The sequence below is a fragment of the Cupressus sempervirens genome, chromosome 5, assembly GCF_028749045.1.
Source record: "Cupressus sempervirens isolate cs-2001-9-10 chromosome 5, ASM2874904v1, whole genome shotgun sequence".
In the NCBI taxonomy this organism is placed as follows: domain Eukaryota; kingdom Viridiplantae; phylum Streptophyta; class Pinopsida; order Cupressales; family Cupressaceae; genus Cupressus; species Cupressus sempervirens.
In genome coordinates, this window is record NC_143122.1 from 887,944,242 (window position 1) to 887,967,150 (window position 22,909).

Consider the following 22,909-nt stretch of genomic DNA (forward strand, 5'->3'; position numbering starts at 1 on the left):
GACTCACACCTTCCCATTTTCGAATTACTCTAATCATTGCCTTTCCAAATGATAGATAAATGGCCGAGCAACTTTAATAATCATTTGTTTATGAATGACTTACACCTTCCCATTTTCAAATTACTCCAATCACCGCCTTTCCAAACGATAGATAAATGGCCGGGCAACATTAATAATCATTTGTCATAGTTTCTAATATTGCAATACATAAGTAATCGTATTTCATATATGTTTAAACTATGTACAATATAGAACTCACCTTAATGCGTTTGCAGCCTATGTAGGCTAAGACTATGCTCTAATGAGAGAACATGATAATAATGATACTTGATCATCATTTTAGCTATTCCAGATTATATCTTAGTAGTAAAGGTTATATCTCGAGTAATGGAGGAATCCAAATCCCTATAGTCTTCATGATTGATGATATTCATTCATTCCATTATGAGTGGGAAGATTTAACATTGCTAATATGACACTAAGGATATATCCTCTCGATAATGCTTGTGCTGATTGATAATGCAGACATAACTTTCAAATCCTCCCTAATCCACGTCACTGTCAATAATGTTTAATTAAACCCACAGTGATCGCAGAGGAAATGTTGTGATTAAGTCTTTGTATCTGAAAATATGTTACGTGGTCTTATAAATATAGCTACTGTGTGTTCATGATTATTTCCTTCCCTTCAATCCGCGGTCCCTTCTTAGATATGACTTAACATATTTGCACCTGGTTTAGTCCGTTGGCACATTGATATTATTGGTCTTAGAGTTGACTAGGTGGTATATGCAGATTATATATGGTCACTATAATGATGTTTGGTACCTTCTGTCTAATTATATATTGTCACTATATAATTTCAAGCCTTTTTCGGTGATATATTTTCACAGTCATTGCCATTCAAATATTCTTCACTGATGTTCTTTTCTTCTTGCTATTCTTCCTTCCATCTCTGCGATTTTCTTCCCATTGCTGTGATTTCCTTCTCATCTCCTGTGTTTACTGTTATATCACTTTTCACTCCTATGCCAAAGGTGTCCTCTGTTGAAGTGCTGAGCCATTCTCTCCAATTCGTTGAGTTGGACTTAGTCCTCTTGGGCAATGAATATTTTCTTCTAAGTTTGCATTCGTGTACCTGCTATGTTAATCTCCATTTTTTCTTCTTTGTATGTATATAGTTCACCCTCATCCCTTCTAATGATTATTGATTTCTTCCCTATCATTCTACTGCCAACCCCTTCCAATCCCTATCGCTTCCCACGTAAGTAATTTCTTATACATTTGTTCTACAGTTGTCTCACAGTCGAAGAGATGCGTCTTAATTATTTCTTATAACAAATGAATTATTATTTTCCTTACTTTAATATTCTCCTAGTTGTGTTTTAAGAAATCATTGTCTTATTTTATTTGGTTTGCACTTGATATGTCATCTGACCGAGAGAAAGGTAAATGCTCTCAAGGGTTAGTCAACAACGAGACCATTCTAACTGACATCTGATGATAGAATTTGTATAAATCTTGACTAATGTACTTTGTCAGTATCACACTTTGGTTTGACATAGTTTAGAAATGAGGATTTGTCTATATCATTTTGATTCTATATTAATAATAATATTCATCATATTCAATAATTAATAATACTATATATAATATATTATTACTTATTTAATTATCTATTTTGAATAACATTTATTTATTAAATTATTATTAGTTATTATTCAAAAAATCTAATTGTTCAATTATTATTTATTATTGAATCTTTTTCTCTAAATAGGGGTTAGGACAACTATAAGCTTTCAATGCAACTAATATATCCTTTCAATGGAAATGCTATAACCAAGCAACACACTTGACTACCAAACCCAAACAATTCAAGACATTGAACAATTTTGAAAATTGTGCATAATAGGGCATTAATTAAGCCCTGGAAAGAAATGAGAGAAATCCATTTGAGATCTCATAGTTTCCCATCCAAAAACATCAACCAATTGAACCTCTAGACTTAAACAAATGTATGCAATTAACAGATTTCCATAATAGGTAGATTGGAAAACTAGGGATTACATAAAGTGAAACTCAATCTTTTCAGCATACATAACCAATCATGACATGAAATAAAAAACACCCTTCTCATCATTATCATATTATGAACTTATCAAATTTTGGGATTGGAAGAAATGTGAGAGATCGTTGGCATTAGGGAGATTGTTGAGGTTGTTGAGATGGCAAACATATTGTATTGATGGCAGGTTTTCTCATTGATGTCAATATATGTTTTGTGGTTGCAGACATATTCAGATTCTATATGTTGCAGGTTATTGATCACTATAGTATAGACAATGTTTGGCAGTGCTAAGTATGCGAGCATGATTTTGTGTTGCGGGATGAGTGTAGACATTATGTCTATGCTCACAATATGTTTTGTATTGTTTTGAACGAGCTACACTTGATTTAATGAAGACTGGTTGCAGACCAGTGGATAGGGGATTATGCCAAAGGCAGTTGCAGTACTTTGGCTATAGCTTGATGTTGAGTTGGAATTAATGTTTGAGAGCATAGATAAGATAGGATAAACTAAGATAATAATATTAATGTCCAACAAAAGACCACAAAAGGTCTATGGGACTGAGAGATTACAATAAGACAGCTGACAACAGCAGGAGCACCAAGCGGTGTCTGGGAAAAGCGAACAACAATAGCCAAGAATGTAATGACCCTCCTCAAATCTGCTTTCAAAAATGCTGATGAAAGCTCAAGGAATTTCATCAAACAATTCACATGCAAGGGACGTATGACTGATATAGTATTTCAGCTGGCGTTAAGTGACTCTTTCTTCAATTTGCATCAATGAGAATCTTGTGTTAGAAGACTCCAAATGGACTACACAATGACCTAACATGAGTGTGCTACTAATTTTGACAATATTCAGTGCACATATATGATCTAAGCATGAGAAATGAACACCTACAGCCAACTGGCATTTTTACAAACAATTGGTATGCAAACTAACTAGCTGATAAATAATGATATTGAATTGCTTAAATGACACCAACAACTATTATCTTCTTAATTGCAATGAAATTTCTAATACAATGCTCATGAAATATAGCCAAGACTTTTGGCATTTACATGGATTACAAAATGATAATGTTGGTATAATGCACACTTACAGTTGAAACTTATAACACCTAAAAAAAGCAATACTAACAAAGGAACCTGGTTGTAGATGGCTGTAATAATTTCCTTCAATGCTGCCCCTTCTGCTTTGCTTTTCCGATTTGCTTTTTTGAACTGCTTTTTCGGATCCGCTTTTTGAACTACTTTTATGGACTGCTTTTTCAGCCTACTTTTCTGTTTCGCTTTTTCGGACTGCTTTTTCTAATTTTCTTTTTTCGGACTGCTACCATGTTGAATCTCAAGACCATATTTTTCAATGGCGTCAAGATTTCCAGCTTGAAGGGATTTCGTCCTTCAAACTATTGAGACATAATCTCCAGAAAATTTCTCAATTTTTTTGATATTTCCAAGCATACTTAAAAGAAGCTCTTCTATTTCTTTTATAGTGTTCTCACAAGGGCTCCATCCTTCGTTTTCTCAATGTGGGATAAAACATAACTCCCTTTATGTAACTTATGTCTCCAATGTGTTATAAAATAAAGGGGACTCTTTTAATTTAAATATTTCCCACAAACTATAGTCTATGCATTAATTAAGTTAAATATTTAAATTTAACTTTATAAAATAGCTTTATCAATGCATAACAAATCTTATCAGTGATAAACAAGTCTTCTTATCGATTTTAAACAATTACTATCGACATATCGTTTCCACTAGATGTCCGCCCATGCCCAAGACGACTTACTATAAATAGTAAGTATGCCCAAAGTTGCCTCAAAACCCCTCAAAAAGACCTGCAACTGAAACTATCTAGGCCAAATGGCCTTTAAGTCCCTTTAATGTCCTGGTTAGCCTACGGGACCGTGGGGAAATAGGCTAACGACAACATCATGCTATGAATGCTAAAAAGGGGACATTACAAAGAAGAAGAAGAAAGAGGAGCATAGAGAAGCCAAGACAAAGACTAGGAGTCCTTGGTAAAAATAAATCAGTCACAAAAGAATAAGACTGGGAGTGGATAGGGACTTTGATCTATCCTTGAGAGCTCCTATAGGAGTGTCACTGATGTAAGAAGCCGTTGTGGGGTTTGACAAACCTGGAATGACTGGTAGTACTGGTAGAACTAGACTACCTTTTTACACCACGCAAAGGATATAAGGATGTGAAAAAGGCTGTAATGAGTTGAACAAAGGTATGCTGGTGATGAAGTAGTGATTGTAAAGTACTATCACAGAGTTGGGTGACCTCTTGAAGATAGAGCACAAGACATCGCTGGTACAATAGAATCTCCCTCCAATCTCATAGAAGATAGGGCAATGGAAAATAACGCGAGTCTCTGTCTTGACCTCAGCTAAAGTATACAACTTACAAATTTGCTCCTCACTGTCAAGATGATGATTAGTCTGAGCCTGAAGACGGTGAGAATTAACTCTGAAGGACCCCAAATGCCACCACTGTCGAGATAGGTAACTCGAACGAACAATAATCCCATCACAGATCTCCAAATAGTGCTCCACAAAGAAGGCCATCCTCAAACGTAAGCCACTAGGAGGGTTAGTCCAGGTAGTGATAATGTTCTATCTCTAGATATCTAATCTAACATGCTTATTTAACTCCTGTCGTGAGGGGAGGAGATGAGTAGGGGCATTCAATGAGAACTGAGAGTTTAAGATGTTAGAAGACTCTATCGTGCGTGAATGTTCAGATTTGTGGATCATTTGTTTAATGTTGGAATGGTCGTTGATGTGTAATGTGTGATATGTTATACTGACAATCAACTGGACAATATAGCGTGTTGAACTTTATTGGTAGGAGATAATTATGGATTGTAGGGTATGGATTAATATTTGTAATGTTTGTATAATTGCTTAAGGAGGCATGTATGCGTTAGTGTGATCCTATGTATTTATTTGTGCATTGGGGAAACCCTAATAGGTCAACGTAATTGCTTGTTTGTAATGGGTATAAAAAGTTATTTCCCTCATTTGTAATGAATGGAATGATCAGTTTGTATTCAAGCCTTGATGCTAGTTTATCAGAGTAGAGCTGAAAGATTGTCAGATGCTTTGAGAAGAGGTATGAGTGGAATCTTTGATTCATAGTGGACTTCAAAATAATTTTAAAGGCAAGTTTATTATTGTTCAGTCAGTTCATGCGTATTGGATTTGTTATCTAGAAGCGAAGGTGGTTTAACTTTTCATCCTTTGGGCAATGTGCTTGGGAAATGAACCTTTTGTTCACATCAACCTCTACAAGGTTGTGAACCTGCTAACAAGGGTTCACAATCCTTTACTAGGGATCAATCCTTTAATAGGGACAATTGTACTAAATGCATTGTAATTGACTCCTAACAGGGCTAATAGGGTTAGATCCTTTTAATAGGGAATTTATATATATTAGTGCAATATCTAGTGGGTACCATCCCCATCTTGGTTTTTCCCTTTCATAAAGGGATTTGCTCGAGAACAAAAGTCATTTTGTTATGGTATTGGTTTTCTTGTTATTGTTCATTGCTATCTTGTTAGTTGGTGATCGGTTTTATAAGTTTGTAATTAATTGTATCTATCTACAACTGATTGACCCCCTCCGCCCATCCCCCTCTCCCTCTCCTAGTTGTGAGGTGTAGACTTTGCTTATCAACAATTTGTATTAGAGCATCAGGTCCTGTTAAAGAAGTAAGCTTAACAAGTTGAGTAGATCGAGGATGGCATATAGGAAGGAAAGTCCTATGTTTGATGGAGATGACTATGATAGTTGGAAGAACAAGATGGGAACTCACTTGATCTATATGGAAATAGATTCATGGATGGTTACAAAGACAAAGAAAGACTTGAAATCAGAGAGTGATCTATTTTCATGTGCAAATGACGAAAGAGAGAATTTCTATGTAATATTGCAAGAGAAACACTAAACAATGCATTATCAAAAGTAAAATTTACAAAAGTGAAACAATTGGATTCAACACATGAGATCTAGGCAAAATTGGAGATACTATATGAAGGAGATCAATACACAAAGCAAGTGAAGTTGCATAAATGAAAATCAAGCGGGAGAATGCAAGAATGTAGGAAGATGAGTGAGCCAAAGCCTATGTTTAGAGGATTAAAGAAATTGTTCGGGGATAAGGAATACTGGTGGAACCATAACAGAAGATGAAATTGTACCAAAGATTCTTAGATCTTTTGACACCAGCCTTTAAGAACAAGTTAGTGCTATTGAGGAAGTGATTCCTCTCATTCAAAGATTCAACAAGGAGACACTAATTGGTAAGTTACAAGCTTTTGAAACTTTTATATTAATAGATGCTTTACGTAAGGTTGAATCTTCTTTTAAGGCTATTGCTTATAAAGATAAAAGAATACTAACAAAGAGTGCAAGCACTAGTAGAGCTTGCGGGAACCTTGGAGCATATGCTAAGGTTTGGGTAGAGATAGAGGAAGAAGCAGGGAAAATGGATGAGCTTGAAGCTTTGATTGCAAAGAGACAATACAAAGGTAAGGGGAAGTTTGATATTATGTTCTTCATGTCAAAAAATTGGTCACTTTGCATCTAGATGTCCTACCAGAGTACCTAAGTTTAAGCCTAAGCTTTGCAAGTAAAAAATTCCTAAGAAATGTTAGTATGCTAGTGAAGATAAACCTGATATTAATTTTAAAGATAGTGATAATGAAGATGAAATAGGATTTGTTGCCATTACAGATGAAAGTCATGTTAATAAAGAGAAAGCTTAGTTTCACATGTTGAGAAGAAATCATAATGGATTATAGACAGTGGATGTTCACATCACATGACAGGTGACAAAGATAAGTTTGTTGAGTTGAAACAGTATGGTGGTGGTGTGGTCAAATTTGGGGACAATACTCCTTGTTTGATTAAGGGAAAGGGTTTTATAACTCTTGATGGTGAAACTAACGTTGAAACAATCTGAATATATATTTCTTTACATTACACTTATTCCTTTCTTATCTTTCACATGTTAACTTCACATGTTCTTTTTATTCCATTGCTCTGCCACACTTATAATTAGTCATTCCGTTCTCTCTACGGTTTTTTCTTGAACCAACTCCATATAATATATATATATATATATATATATATATATATATATATATATATATATATATATATATATATATATATATATATAACTTTTATTCTATCAAAAGGACATCTCTTTAGATGATCACACCCGTTCATTATCTTTCTAGCTTTGTATTAGTTAATTATTGTTATTCTTCTTTTTATTAATATCACTGGAGACTCTGTATTTTGCAGAAGTCAGAAGTCGCACTCCATAACTTTTGAACAATGTTATTGTTGGTGGCTTGTGTGTTCATCCACGCTGGAGCCATGTGTATATACTCTGCCGCTCATTGTTTTGTTTTTATTGTCCCCATCCCATTTGCTGTATGATTGTCGTTGCTTCTAATCATTTAGATGAAATACCTATCTGATCCTTCCAAAAATAGGCATCATTTATTATTTTTTACTCCCAATGCCGTTTATCTTCGTTGGTGGACTATATATACCTTGATCGATATTTGCTGAAGAGGGCTCAACAAGAATTCAAACTTCCATATCTGACCTGACTTATCATATCATTCGTTCTAAAATCTTTAACTACCATCTTCAAAACGATGATACTTAATGTTTTTCTGTTGTCCACGCTATGGAAAGAACAAGACATATATATTGCTGCATACTTTGTTTTTAACGATGATGTCGCAGGTTTCGTTTCACAATAACTCGGCAAGTTTCATATGCATAATATGGTGTATTCTCTGCAACAACTTATCAACTTCCCAAAACGATGGCATCTCTATGTATTTGGTGCCGACAGTCATTAACATCTCCTTTGTTGTTCTCATTTTTTGATCATCCACCATGTTTGTATACTAGTTGCCTTGCAAATACTCACTTACATATTTTAGTCACTGTTTGTAATAGGTATTGATGTTCACTCCTCCAATGTCTTCATTCTCTTCAATCCAGTGGCATCATCTGTCTGTCCAGTGTGGCTATAGAAGATATATGCCTTTATATTTGAGAGGACATCAGACGATGCTGACTGGCCTCTTAATATGCTGACTACACTATTTTTGATTGTTGACTATATTTCTTATAGTAGTTAAACATTATTGTCATATAGCTCGATACTTTCTACTGTACATTTCTTTGTTTAATATGCAGATTCCCAATTTCTCTTCTTGATGTCAATATCTCGTTGTGTAATCTTCTAAGTATTAATGCTCTTGTAGTCGCTGTCTAAACATATACATAATGCTGCTTTATTTGCACCTCCTCTCATACATGCTGATAGTATATGTCTCTATTATGCTGAACGCAGCCAAACATTTATCTTTGCCATTTTAACTTCTTTTTCTTTAATAATAGAGACCCTTGAATCTATTAGATTTCTTTTATTGACTTCAATATATATTTCATATATATGCATTTCTTTCATGCCTTAGTTATCTCTCATATATTAATTACTATAAGTCAATATATAGGCCTCTTTTAGTGTAATCTCCTACATATCTATATATTTCAATGTCTTGATCAATATAAGATAAGAAACTCTTTTTTTGCATCTTTCTTTTTCTTCACCATTATTTATTGCTTTGTTAACATCAATGGCAATTTACGTCAATATCATTTTACCTTTGACATCAATGAAAAATTTCCATCAGATTAACCCTAAAGACATGTCTCTTTATGTCTCCTCCTCTCATATTTATAAGTCATTCAAATCTGCATTTGGAACACACAAAAGTGAATGAGATTACATTTGCCGAAAACGATCCATCAAACTTAACAATCTCATGGTAGACACTACAAACAATGAAGGCGAGCGAGACATTGTGTGGGCTTCACAAGTGAGTGACATAACTTTGTCCCTCATGATATAAACACATCATAGGGAGATCGAACATGACATATACATGATACATAAACATATCCCAATCATCGCATAACATGGGTTAGTCCATATTCATAATTTCTTAGCATGTAGCATAGTCATCGTATAAACATAGCCATAGTCAGTGAAAGAAACATAAGTGGATGTCCTATGAATATGATTGTCTCCATCAAAACATGATTCATCCATCAACATCATAATCAAACCCCATGCCATTGAAAATGATAAATGTTCCATTATAAAAATCTCTGTTCTAAGAAGTACCGACCACATACACACACATCCCGAGGTCCTGAAAGATTTTGAATACATAAGTAGGGATAGAAGCACATAAAAAGGTACCACAAAGCATAAGCAATGAATCTAATCATGTCTATCATTAGTATCATCATCAAGCATTCAAATTTGAAATTGTGATGAATAAACTACTAGAATAGTTTAGATAAGTACTTCTATGCATATACCTAATGCAATATCACACTCAGAATTGCAGAAAGGAAATCATGAAAGGATCTTACAACTTCCTATAGACCTAACTCAATAGCATTTGAGTGTAAATTTTGGGTCACGTTACTTGCTTGGTCGGGTTAGGGTTAGAGAGGTATGACATATATCTATAGGTAGATGTGTTTGAGCACTAGTCTCTCTCTCATAATGCTTATACAGGTCATTGACATTGAAGATGTGAGAAATATCATTGTTTTCAGGATGGTCAACTTTGTAGATATTGGCTGAAAACTTCCTCAAGATTTCACAAGAACCCATTTTCTTCCATTTTTTCTTATTATAATTTCTTTGTGGAAACCTTTTCTTCCTTAGATGAACCCAAACTATCTCACTAACTTCAAATTCCTGCTGTCATCAAAAGACCATGAAGCTGCAAGTCTCAAACTTCAAACCAAGTTCTGAAAATATCGTTCAAATGGGGCAGCGGCCATGTGAGTGAATGTAATGTTCCCCCATATTTTAGACACTTAATGGAGTTCTTAACTTTTCATTCTCCGAAGGCTAAGTGGAGAAATAAATTAAATTAAAGTCAATAAATGGATAAATCTAAAGGTGACTTTATATTTAATTAATTTAATTTTTTAGAAGTACAACTAATTATTGTATTGGAGAGGAGGAAGCTTCTAGAGAATGCATTTTCTAGAAGCACAACTAATTATTGTATTGGAAAGGAGGAAGTTTCTAGAGAGTGCAATTAAATAATATTTTATTTTCTTCTAGAAGGGTGAAGGAAAAGAATAAATAGAGGCCAGGGCTTCATTGTTAGGCATCCGATTATTGTCAATTGCATTTGATATGAACTTGGGAGAAGAAACTAAGAGTTTCTGATTTCACTTAGCCATTGGAGAGCATCAATTCTTTAGTGTTGCAACCATTTGAGGTGGTGAAATATCCACTAAATTTGGCATTCAGGAGAGCTTCATTCTGGAGTTCTATTTGTGCTCAAAGTTAAGGAATAACCAAAGGGGTTGAATAATATTGAAGGACTATCGAGTGCAGATCTGAAGATTCATCTTTGGCAGCCATTAGTAATTTTTTTTCCCTTGCTGCTACAACACGTGTGAAGAGTGCTGCGCTACAGTATTTATTCTTGCTTTTGATTGCAACTTTCATCTCCATCCGTGGGCATCACTATTATCAGGTTCCTCTTGCAACTATTAGTAGTTAGCATTGTAATATTAGGCATATAATTGTGTTGTTGTAAGTGATAACTCAGTATCAGATTTGGCATTGTTATAGTCATTATTGTAAGCCCATTTGTCTTAGCAAATTCATGGTAACATTGTACATGGGAATGAATTAAATAAAGGAGATATATGTTGCATACCATTTGTTTGATGAAATGTCCATTTAATAGCATATATGATTAGCATAATAGTTGTATGCAATTGTTTGTCAAAATGTTAGTTGGCTGAAGGGATGCATTTTATATCTAGTTTTCATGTATATGCATTGAAAATATCAAAAGGAACTACACTTGCATATTAGTTCATTGTAAGAGGTATTGTAATATCATTTGCAAATATTCTAAATTTCTTAGCATCATTCAAACTATATCAAACAATATAAAACAAAAAAAACTAGAAAAGGCAACATACAAGTGTTTGACAATATTCCTTGAGCTAAAATCAGTCAGTTTGGGCAAGGGATATTACATTGGTATTAGAGTTTGCTTGCAAAGTGTTTGACAAAATGTCAAACAATTGAATTTGAGAAAGATTTGGTGTTTCACGAAGTTATAACTAGTTGGGGTTATTATAGTGGTATCAGAGCTTGCTTGCAAAGTGTTTGACAAAATGTCAAACAATTGAATTTAAGAAGGATTTGGTGTTTCACGAAGTTATAATCGGTTGAGGTTATTATAGTGAAAGGGGCTTCAAGTAGAGATTCAAAGTTGAATCTGTTTAGTGATATCTGGAACAAGGGATCAGAAGGCTAAGACCAATAGGTTTCATGCTTCAGAGTACAGTTGAATCTGTTTAAACATTAATAGGATATGTTGCTCTAAAAAATGTTGATACTATATCCTAAGTTGCACTGTAGCATGCGTGATTCATTTTGTGAATATGTTGGAGTAACATTCAGCACATTAATCATTGTCTTAATATTGTTCAGATTCAGATGACATTTTAAGTCGTTTCGTAGGAGTAGTAGAATCCTTACCTTTTTATTGTAAAATATTTATAATATCTCAGAATACACATCTATCCTGTTACTAAAGATCCATAGATGTCCAAAGTTTATAAATGTTCGATTTTAACCCACAAATCAGATAAACAACAATAATGAATAACCAAAAGATATGCAAGAGACGCAGAAACTCATCAACAATGAATGGAAAAACCCAGCCACAAAGATCATTTAGTGATAATGAAATTCAAGTGTACAATGCCTTTCACTTGATGCAATATAAGTAACATAAAGAGAGACTCTTAACACACAAACCGGAGATCTCTTTAATAACTCTTTATTTTAAATACAACGCTTCATATTTCCATTCCTCAATGCATGTTGAATGACCCATGACTTTATATTTAATATTACAATTTAATTGCAAGTATCCTTTTCAGTTGAAAGTAACCATAACGATAATAACGCCCAGAGATAAACATCTCTATCACAGCTACAAACTCCATCCCTCCCTCTTAGCGAGAGATAGATCTTTAGTTTTACAATCACACAAGGCTGTAATAAAAAATGTCTGTGATAAAATCTAATCACAAAAGTTCATTGAATCACTCAACATGGAAAACCTGCAAGAAACACAACCAACTTTCATCACAAACTCTCTTAATGTGATGTTGTCGTGGAATCTCTCAACATGAAACCAAGAGAATTTTTTTTAATAATTATGGAATCAATCAACATGATAAACCTATAACTATTACTCATAATCATGGAATCATTTAAGCTCTGGTTGGTTGCAGGAATTAGGGAGGAATAGGAAAATCTAAATGCCTTCATTCGCTAATTTGACGTTTGTTTGCAAAATACAAAATTGGACTTAGAATTCACCTATCCTAATTTGACCCCAAAATGAGCATAGAAAAATTCTTTAAAAAAGATGGAATAAGAATAGCTTATTCTTATTCTAGTTTTTAATAAACCCAATTTGATGCGTTGTCGGGTCTGTGACTTTGTCGTTTGATTGTATTTTGTCACTCAAATACATTTTTTTACTATTTTCTTTGTTCATCATAAGATATAAACTAGGTCAACATTATTTAACGTTTAATATATATTTTTTTAAATGACAAAAAAGACTAATATCAGATTTGATATCTTTTTTAAGCTTTCATAAAGTTATCTTTACAAATAAATCTTGTGTTTAGTCTAATAATTAAAACTATGTTGAAAGATCATTTAAATATCATATTAATGATCTCGACTTATTTGTATTTTTTATTTTCTTTAATATATTTAAAAATAAAATGATTTTAGTTTTGATCTTATACTCATTAAAATAATTTGATTTGATTAAAATTAAATTTACAATACACGTATAATGTCCTTTGAATTTCGATGAATTTTAAAGGTTGTAGTATATCTTTCACTTATATAGTCAATTTAAAAACCAAAATAAGGCTAATTAAAATAATTTGGCTTTTTAAAAATAAAAATAAAAAACTAGTTTTTAAAAATAAAAAATCTTGTTTATTTATAATATTACCAAACTAAAAATAATAATTTAATTATTAAAATTTTAAAACAAAACTTATTCCAATTCCTATTTCAATTGTTGCAACCAAACATAGAATATGCTTATTTTGAGTCCTCTTCCAAGTCAACCAAATAGGTCCAAATGATATTCCAGAACTTATTTGAAGAATGCCCAAATACAAGAAGAGAGCTTAGTCTAGGATAGATGAATGCCGCATTCAACAATTCTTGTAGCCAAGCGGGCCCTTAACATGAAAATTCACAAACAACTTTCATCACAGACTCACTCAACGTGATTTTGACATGGAATCTTCCATTATGACAAGTTAGTAAGGTTTACAACTAGCATTTTATCATGGATTCTCTCAACATGATACACTCATGGACTCTCTCAACATGACTTCCAACTCCCATCACGAAATCTCTCAATGTGTCGTCATCATGGACTCTCTCAACATGATGTTCACTCCCAGAGTGAAAGAGTTATCAAGTTGACCTTATAACTATCATGAATAAGAACTCATAATGAGCAAAAAATGCAATCACAACTAAGACTTGTTTCCATCAAGAGTCTCAAAACCATAGCAGAAAATCTTTTCCAGCATGAGCCTCAAAATCTATAATACCAAGCATGTTTAAGATTAGCAGGGATTCCATAAATATTCCCTCTTACTATGATCATCACAAGAAGATGGTTGATGAAGCCTCTCTCTGAAGCTCAACATCTCCATGAAAGATTGCATTATCCCATTTCATTACTTTTTGTTGCATCCCGATCCTGCAAGCAAGAGAGATAAACCTATCATAAATATTGATATCAAAGACATACTATTTCTAGTTATCTCAAACTGTGTTCAAAAAGATACACTAACTAAGAATTACAATCTTTCTTCCTTATGGTGATGAAACACATAGTCTACTAAAGCTCTTAATATTTCAACAATAGTCAAATTTGACAATAACTGTACATGTTTTGTTCTCCCAAACGAATATTCCCAATCAATATTATTCCTTTAGGCATTCAATCAAGGACGACAAGACTATTGACTATGAGGGATTTCCTCCCCTGCAATAGCCAATTGAAGCTTTCAATCCTTTGTCAACATATTGCGTTTTACAGCAGATACAAAACATCATGCACTTGGCTGTGCACGTCGCCCATTATAGCAATGCTACAATCTTGTTCAGGCACATCAATCAGAAGTCAGTGGGTTCCTTGAGCATAATCTTTTTTAATATTGTATTTCCCAACATAGATTTGAATGGTTAAGTTTTGAGCCCATAAATAAAAGAAGATAAACAACAATGAGCAAGAGTCAAGAATGAAACAATAAACAACAGAAATATCCTGGGAAAACCCTTCTAAAGTGAAGGAAAAAACCCAGCCACACAACGAAAATATTATTTTATTGATCATAAAAGTTTAATGTACAATATCCTTTGCTTGATGCGAATATATACCAATAGGAGAGACTCTTCACATTATAGCCGAAGGTTTCTCGAGATTCTCATAACTCCTATAATTAATTACAATTTTTCGAAAATTTATGCCTCAATACATGTGAATGACACATGTCATTTACATTTAATATTACAAATTAAACTTAAGTGTCCTTTTCAGCTGAAGATGACAATAACGGTAATAACATCCAGATTTCGAGAGAGAAAGATCTCTATCGCAGCTACAAACTTTAACACTCCCTCTTAGCAAGATAGAGATCTTTAGCTAAACAGTCACACAAAGCTACAACCAAAAAATGTCAATGATAAATTCTGATCATACGAATTCAAAACATAATTCATGGAGTTACTCAACACGAAAACTTATAACAATGAGTTATATTCATGGAATCATTCAACATGTAAACTATAACAATTACTCATATTCATGGAATCACTCAACATGAATATATTTGTAAGACTTACAACTAAGCCTTTAATCACACTCTCTCAACGTGAACTGTCATGGAATCTCTCAACATGACATCCAACTCCCATCACAGAGTTTCTCAACGTGATGACATCATGGACTCTCTCAACATGATGTTCACTATCGCACAGTGAAAGAGTCATCATGGCTGATCTTACAATCTCATTTATTCACACAAGAATAAATAGGCAATAACAAACTAAGATTTGATTCCATTTGAGTCTTAAATTTTATAAATACCACAAGCATCACAAGCATATATGAGAATGAAGGGGATTCCATAAGTACTCCCTCTTAATTATGAAGCTTCCCTCTAAAGCTCAATATTTCCCTTTGAAGTTGTAATCCTTATCTTGCTATATCCAACAACCAAGAGAGATTAAGATCAATCTATTAGATAAGAAATATTGATACAATAAGTATATTATTTCTAGTTATATAAACAAAAATCATGAACTCTACAATAATACTAATCTCTATGTTGATGTCAAACAAGGTCCATTTAACAATCATTGAAGCCCTCTTGCTACAAACTCGAAGACACTTCAGCATAAATCTTCCTCCCTCCATTATTGACAACTTTTCATAGCTTCAGGAAGAATTAAAAAAACAATTATTACACAACATTCACTATTCTCAGTAAACAATTCAATTCTAAATAGTATTCCGGTTCCTATTTGTATATAATTTCATCTCATGAATAATATACACAATAGACATAGTAGAATGATACTTATCTCTGGATGCACAAAAATTGTTGTCCACGTCTAGTAATCATAATTTGCAAGAGATCTAGTAGCACGTGTGGCCATCCTTGACAAAATTGAACTTTGATATGCTTTGCTCCAGTGCTCAAAAGAGAAGATAGTTACACGCATGGAATCACATGAATATGAATATGAAGGGGTTGAGTTTGACAAACAACTGAAGATTTGACCCAAATCTTTAGATTATACTTGGCATGAACAACTCTTCAAGAAGCTAAACGAACATGGATTGTCAATACTCTACTTGTTGTTGAACATCTTCTTAGTGACATCAAACCATATTTTCATAGTAAGCAAACATGAGCTGCTATGTCAATCACTCATTAACAATGAAGGAGGTGGAGCACACACAGTTTGGACAAGAGTCATGCACAAGCATTCCAATTCAACAACACAAAAGATAAGCATATTAAAACTGAATTTTATAGGGAATGTGAGTGATTTCATTTGAACATATTACAAATGACACGATGAATTCAATCCTACATCGACGTTTACCAAGTATGTTATAAAGTGAAGCCCTGATTGGTTCAAAACATAATAATAAAAGATAAAATCGATGCCAAGAACGATCAATCAATGACAGTAAAATTAAAAATAAAACAATAATAACTCAAAAGATTGAGAAAGAGAAACCATTACCACTAAAAATGATGGAGTGAACATGTGATATACCAAGAGAGGAGTGGAAGCAAGTTCTTTCAACAGTTGAACTTTAACTCCATCTTTGTCAGGGATGAGTCTCAACAATATCCAATGATGTTGCTTGCTCCCTCCCAAACTTTCATCATTGATGCCCCTATCATTTTTTGACATTATTGTCTGTCTACATACAACAACCAACGTTTCTAAAGAAAAATCTCATGTGCACATCACTATCCAGTAGTAAAACGATCCTGATTTCTTTATTGAATGACGTCATTGGAACTCTCGATCATGAATGCTATGAATAAGTATAGCAATAATGCTCATATCACTCTTCATGTTGTTGAAGCGTCCAACTCCTCGTAACATATCCATGATTATGAATTGTTTCTAAGATAAAGAAACAACATAGAAAGAATGACAACATCCAAGTTTTCGTGAATCCCTTTAATGGGACGATTGCTGTTGGAGAATAAAGAGACCTTTACTTTGAGACAAACGACTCCACTGGTTGAAGGAGAGATGTCATGATATTATCAAGACTAGGAATAATAGAGCATGAGAGGTTGTCGAGATGAGCCAATCTTATGCCACAAACCCATCAAGACTTACTTAGACAGATAACTTCAGAAGATGCCTAAAATCTGGATAGAAGGATAGCTAATATTATTTGCTTTTAGAATCATCATGAGAGAAGGCAAAGACATGATCTCCATTAAAAACAGAGCTACTAACAAGAAAGATCTCACATGCAAACAATCATATAATATCCTTAGTGATGTTATCAACCAAGCTCTGATACCATGTTAAGTTTTGAGCCGAGAAAAAAAGAAGATAAACAACAACGAGCTAGAGTCAAGATTGAAACAATTAGCACTAGAAATATCTTGGGAAAACCCAACCATGCAACAAAAATATTATTTGCTTGATGCGAATATATAACAATAGGAGAGACCCTTCACATTATAACTGAAGGTCTCTTGAGATTCTCATAACTCCTATAATTAATTATAACTCTAAGAATATTCATGCCTTAATGCATGTGAATGACACATGTCATTTACATTTAATATTACAAATTAAACTTAAGTGTCCTTTTCAGCTGAAGATGACAATAACGATATTAACGTCCAAATTTTGAGATATAAAGATCTCTATTTCAGCTACAAACTTTAACATGAACTAGGCATTTAGTAAATGACAGAAATGAAATAATTACTCCAGAAGGCGATTCGGTTCTTGACCATACAACCGTTGTGCAAACTCATTAGGTAGCATTCGATATAGCTGTAAACTTGTTTGAACCATATTTGTCGATTTTCATTCCTGTCTCTCTCTCGGATTCTGTGAATACCTGTTGCACTCTATGTTTTCGAATCGCCACTTCTGGTATTTTTGTTATAGTTTTAGAATGAGGTCTTGCCTACCCACAAGAGTTTGGGGAAATATTAGGTCTTTGTACATGCAATTCTTTGTTATAAGATCTTGGTTCTACTTCATGACGAATAATGTTAGGATAGAATTCCTTCACAACCTAGGGCTGGAGCTGAACAATTTGCATTGAACTAAACCTCTGATACAATAATTTACATTGAAATACAACACACGCATGCAAGCCGAAGATGAAGGAAATGAAAATAGAACAAGCATTAACAGTTACAAAAACAAAAATAGCATCTAGGAAAATCTTCCTTAAAAAATGACAGAGAGACATACGCTGTTATTGGGTCCGCCAATAGAATTACACACAATGAAAAGAAAAGAGATGGTTAAAACAACCATACAAAATCGGAGAATTAACGGTACTGCCTTCTATATGATAGATTGACTTCAAAGAAACAATATCTCAACATACTCAACTCTACAAAAAATTTTCCATGAAAGATAATGCCAAAAGAAAATGAAACAGCTCGGCAAAACATCTGGATTACACTATGAATAGCTCAAGTGACAAGGATGAAGATCGAATGGGTGAAAACAAAACATCTAACTGAAAAATACCAAGAAACAAAGACAATATTCTTTTTCAACCTCCGTCAGATCCTTAATTCCAAATAGATCTTTCAAGAGAAGAGGGGAACAGTTAAACAAAAATAGATGAGCGGATGCAAGCGCATATATGAATAAGCATAGAGAAAAAAAACTATCACCCAAACTTTCAACAAAGATAAATGATGGGGATCCCATTTTAAAAACCTGCTCTCCCCAGAAATATAGGCATGATATAATATGCTTATAGAAGACAAAATCATCAGAACTGCCACAATAGCATATGCTAAGAAAATTAAATTGAAAGATATAATAATAAAAAATGACTGATTTGAATTTAAGCATTGACGATAAATCCAAGATAAGAACACAAAACGACAGCAACAGTGGAAACCAATAGAAAGAAGGACAAACAACACAGGAAGATTTGACTTGTAGCGATCCATAATTTAAACTTTTTTATACTATTGTTATCTAACTAGGCTCTGATCCATGTTTGTTTTTAACCCAGATATTAGATAAATAACAGTAACGAATAGCCAAAAAAAAAAATGCAAGAGACATATAGAAATATCTTGCGAAAACTCGCTGAGAATGAAGAGAAAAACCCAGCCACACACAACAAAAGATCATTTTATTCATAATGAAATTCAAGTGAATAATGCCTTTTGCTTGATGTGATATAAATAACATAAAGAGAGACTCTTCTCATACAAACCAAAGGTCTCTTCAATAACTCTTTATTTTAATATCAACTCTTCATATTTTGATGCCTCAATGCATGTTGAATGACACATGACTTTTTATTTAATATTACAATTTAAACATAAGTTTCCTTTTCAGCTGAAGGTAACCATAATGATAATAATGCCCAGAGATAAAGGTCTCTATCACATCTACAATCTCTAACAATGAAGGCATCTATACAAATATTTTGTGTAATAATATATTATAATAATTTGCACTAAATTCTTCTTTAAACTTAAGCAGAAATAGACAATAAGAACAACTAATGCAAATTAAATATAGAATTCATGAAGTTTGCAATATCTGAAACTCAAATCATCATGGATATCCAGCAATCTGTGCAACTCATTAAACAGTCTAACTGTCTAGCTTATAAGTCATGTGATATTCTCCATATTTACCATGGACAATTGTTTACTATATATATATATATATATGTTTTTGTAAACTATAATTCATATTTCTTGTTAGACAATGAAGCAAGTAGAGAATGTCTTTCCTGAGAAAGAGATACATTATGCATTCTACTTTTCCTTTGTTTAATTAATTTTTCTTTATGGTGCAGTTTTATTTTCATCTACACTTGGTTGTTGGCTGTATGTATTCTCTTGCACCGTTTGCATTTGTGAAGAAGACAATAAAAATGCAATATATCAGCCTTATGGATAGTACATTGACTTACAATGTATTGCTAGGTAGAAGCTGTACACGGCCGTATGGTGTTGCTCTCGGGTGTTGATCTGGTTGATGGGACGGTAACAACTTTTGACTATGTCTTTAATACAAAATTGAAGATGATTTGGTTAGGAAAATTACTTTATTTTTCAATGCATAGACTTATGTCACTCTTTTTAGTATAAATGAAAACATTTGGAAGTGAATTGCTCAGGGAACAAGACCTTTTATTTTGGTACTGAGATGCATGATTGCCATTTTACTCTTTTAAGGATAAATGATAAATATATAGGAATGTTCCTAGGATAGACATTGATGAGGTCAATTACTTTTTGCAGCCTGTGCTTGATGTTAAACCATATCTACCATATTGTGATAATGTTGGTGGAGCTATGGTTCCAAATTGGGTAAAGGTATATTCTATTTCATCTTCTTTCACTGTATAGTTTATGCAACATTTTTGCATAATCTCTTATACTCTACACTTGATGACAGACTTTATTGGATACAATATTTATTTTACATTTCCACATTTTTATTCCTTAATTACTAAGATTTACTATTCTAGTTATAACTTGAAATAAGTTATTAATGTTGGTTTTCAATTGCTGCAAATGTAATAACACTGCCATTATGTTTTGGTATGTGTTTTTCAAATGCAACATCCTCTTATATATGTATGAGAGTGAGTAAAGAACATACATGTCTGTTCATTAACACACACACACACACACACACACACACACACACATATATGCTATAGTTTATCTGAGTGAAGCTATGGAACATTAACACTCCCTCTTAGCTAGGGAGGATAAACACATGACCATATATTACATCAATGTAGTATACAAATATCTTTGATCATAAGATATTCAACATTTTGATATCACATTTGATATCAAGAGCATTGGTCTTCTTGAATATCAACACGTGATATTCACCAAATACTCATATAAGGTTTGATATCACATCTGATATCATGAGTATTGGTCTCGAAGAATATCGACATTCGATATTTGCCAACTACTCAAAAAAGTTTTGATATCACATCTGATATCATGAGTATTGGTCTCCCAAAATTCATTATAGTCACCAATTACTCAAAAAATGTTTAATATCACCTATGATATCATGAATATTGGTTTCTCAGAATATCAATGATATTCTCCAAATACTCTTTTGAGTAATGGCCTTCCAAAATGTTGAGATGCACGATATTCACCAAGTACTGTAAGTAATGGCCTTCCAAAACATCAAGTCGCATGATATTCACCAAGTACTTTGTGAGTATGGCCTTCCAGAACATTAAGCCGCATGACATTCACCAAGTACTCTATGTAAATGGCCTCTGAGAACATCAATTTGCATAACATTCACCATGTACTCAAAAAATGTTTATAAGGTATATGCACATGCAAAGTATAATCTGTTATGATCTGCATAGACTTCATAAGATATCCATCATAATAGAAAATTAAGTTATTGTAAGATCGTCATCTTTCAATAACTTTTGCAAAATTAAGTTATTGTAAGATTGTCACTTCCTCATGATCTATAGAGGGTGTAGACCCATTAAAATCACATTCACGAGGTATATTCATGAATCATAGTCCTCTTGATTTCAACAATTTACTGATCACTGGAGAATCCATCTCAACATGGTTTACTTCTCCGAATCAATATGATCAAGATTACCAAAGGTTGATTGAATCACATCCTCTATCTGCTCCCTCTCATACAAGGTTGCCTCTAATGAAATGTTAGGCTCCCTCTGAATTTTAGTCTCCCTCTTCCTGCACTAACATTCAGTGGGAAAATATCAAGGCACATAGCTCTTATACTACGCATAGAAATGCAAATAAGAGATTAACTATGGATAAAGATAGTTCTCAAGATATAATAATCAGAAAATACTTATCTCTTGTAATTAAAGAATGATGTCACAATCATGAATCTCCTTTGGATTGATTTTAGATGAGATGTTTTTGGTTGATATCTCATTTTGCTTCACTCCCATCAAACATAGTATATATCTCCATATCATTATAATTTACTCCTTAGTCACACTCAGTCATGACTTATACTAGTTACTCCTTGTGACATGGTAGATCTTTCCATTGACTATAATATTACTTAGTCTTGTACAAACTCGTGTTTCTTTGATATGAATAAAACTGACAGTATTTACTCAATGTCGGCATAATCACAATCAATATGGATGTTGTATAGAGGGTTGGATTTTTTTTGGGTATTTCTCTGTTGGTCAGAACTTGATTGCCTTGCGCCTATCTTCTCCATTTCTATGTTCTCCTTTTCTTCCTATCTGACTACTTTGAATCAACACTGCAATATATAATTTATTGCCATTGATGCATCGAGTCCAACTCATAACTATGCAATTTGATGTGTTTAGCAAAATTACACTTATATATTGGTTCCTTGGGATGTCACATGTATATTATTATTCAAAGTTACCACAAGTTTTGATGAGTGAGCTACAATATAAAATTTGTGGATACAAAATCTCTGCCAAATATCAATGAGGATGTCAAACATCTCACAGGAGGCAATGATCTAATTATCGTGCAAGTATGTGATGTCGTGCTCTCAGGTCTTTCAGATCTTCCTTCCACCCAAGACTTAGCACCCCAAATGATCATTTAATTTTGACTTAGAGTCGATTGTTAATAGCTCCCTAATACTACATACAGATGTTTGCAATTCGAATCATGTCACAATGATCTTGGCTTTCAGAAATACCGTCTGCATCTTTCTGACTTAGTCTTCTACGTATAGCAGATTGGATATATGAAGTGCTACAGAAGAGAAAATATTTTGGGTGCTAACTCAACTATATCACGGTTGATTTAGTATTCTTCCTCGATATTGATTTGTTCCTCAGGTTATTTGCTAAATATGAAAAATTTTGAAGTCAATTTTTTTCTG

General features: G+C 33.3%; 1 protein-coding gene across 1 annotated transcript in view; it reads left to right on the top strand.

The window, feature by feature from the left end:
- The window catches only part of LOC149558774 (tRNA-thr(GGU) m(6)t(6)A37 methyltransferase), a 191,012-nt gene that overhangs the window by 111,532 nt on the left and 56,571 nt on the right, over window positions 1-22,909 (top strand). The window contains exons 6-7 of the mRNA XM_089832844.1: window positions 19,981-20,040; window positions 20,299-20,373. Of these exons, the coding sequence (XP_089688970.1) occupies window positions 19,981-20,040; window positions 20,299-20,373 (135 nt within the window). The remainder of the gene's footprint in view (window positions 1-19,980; window positions 20,041-20,298; window positions 20,374-22,909) is intronic.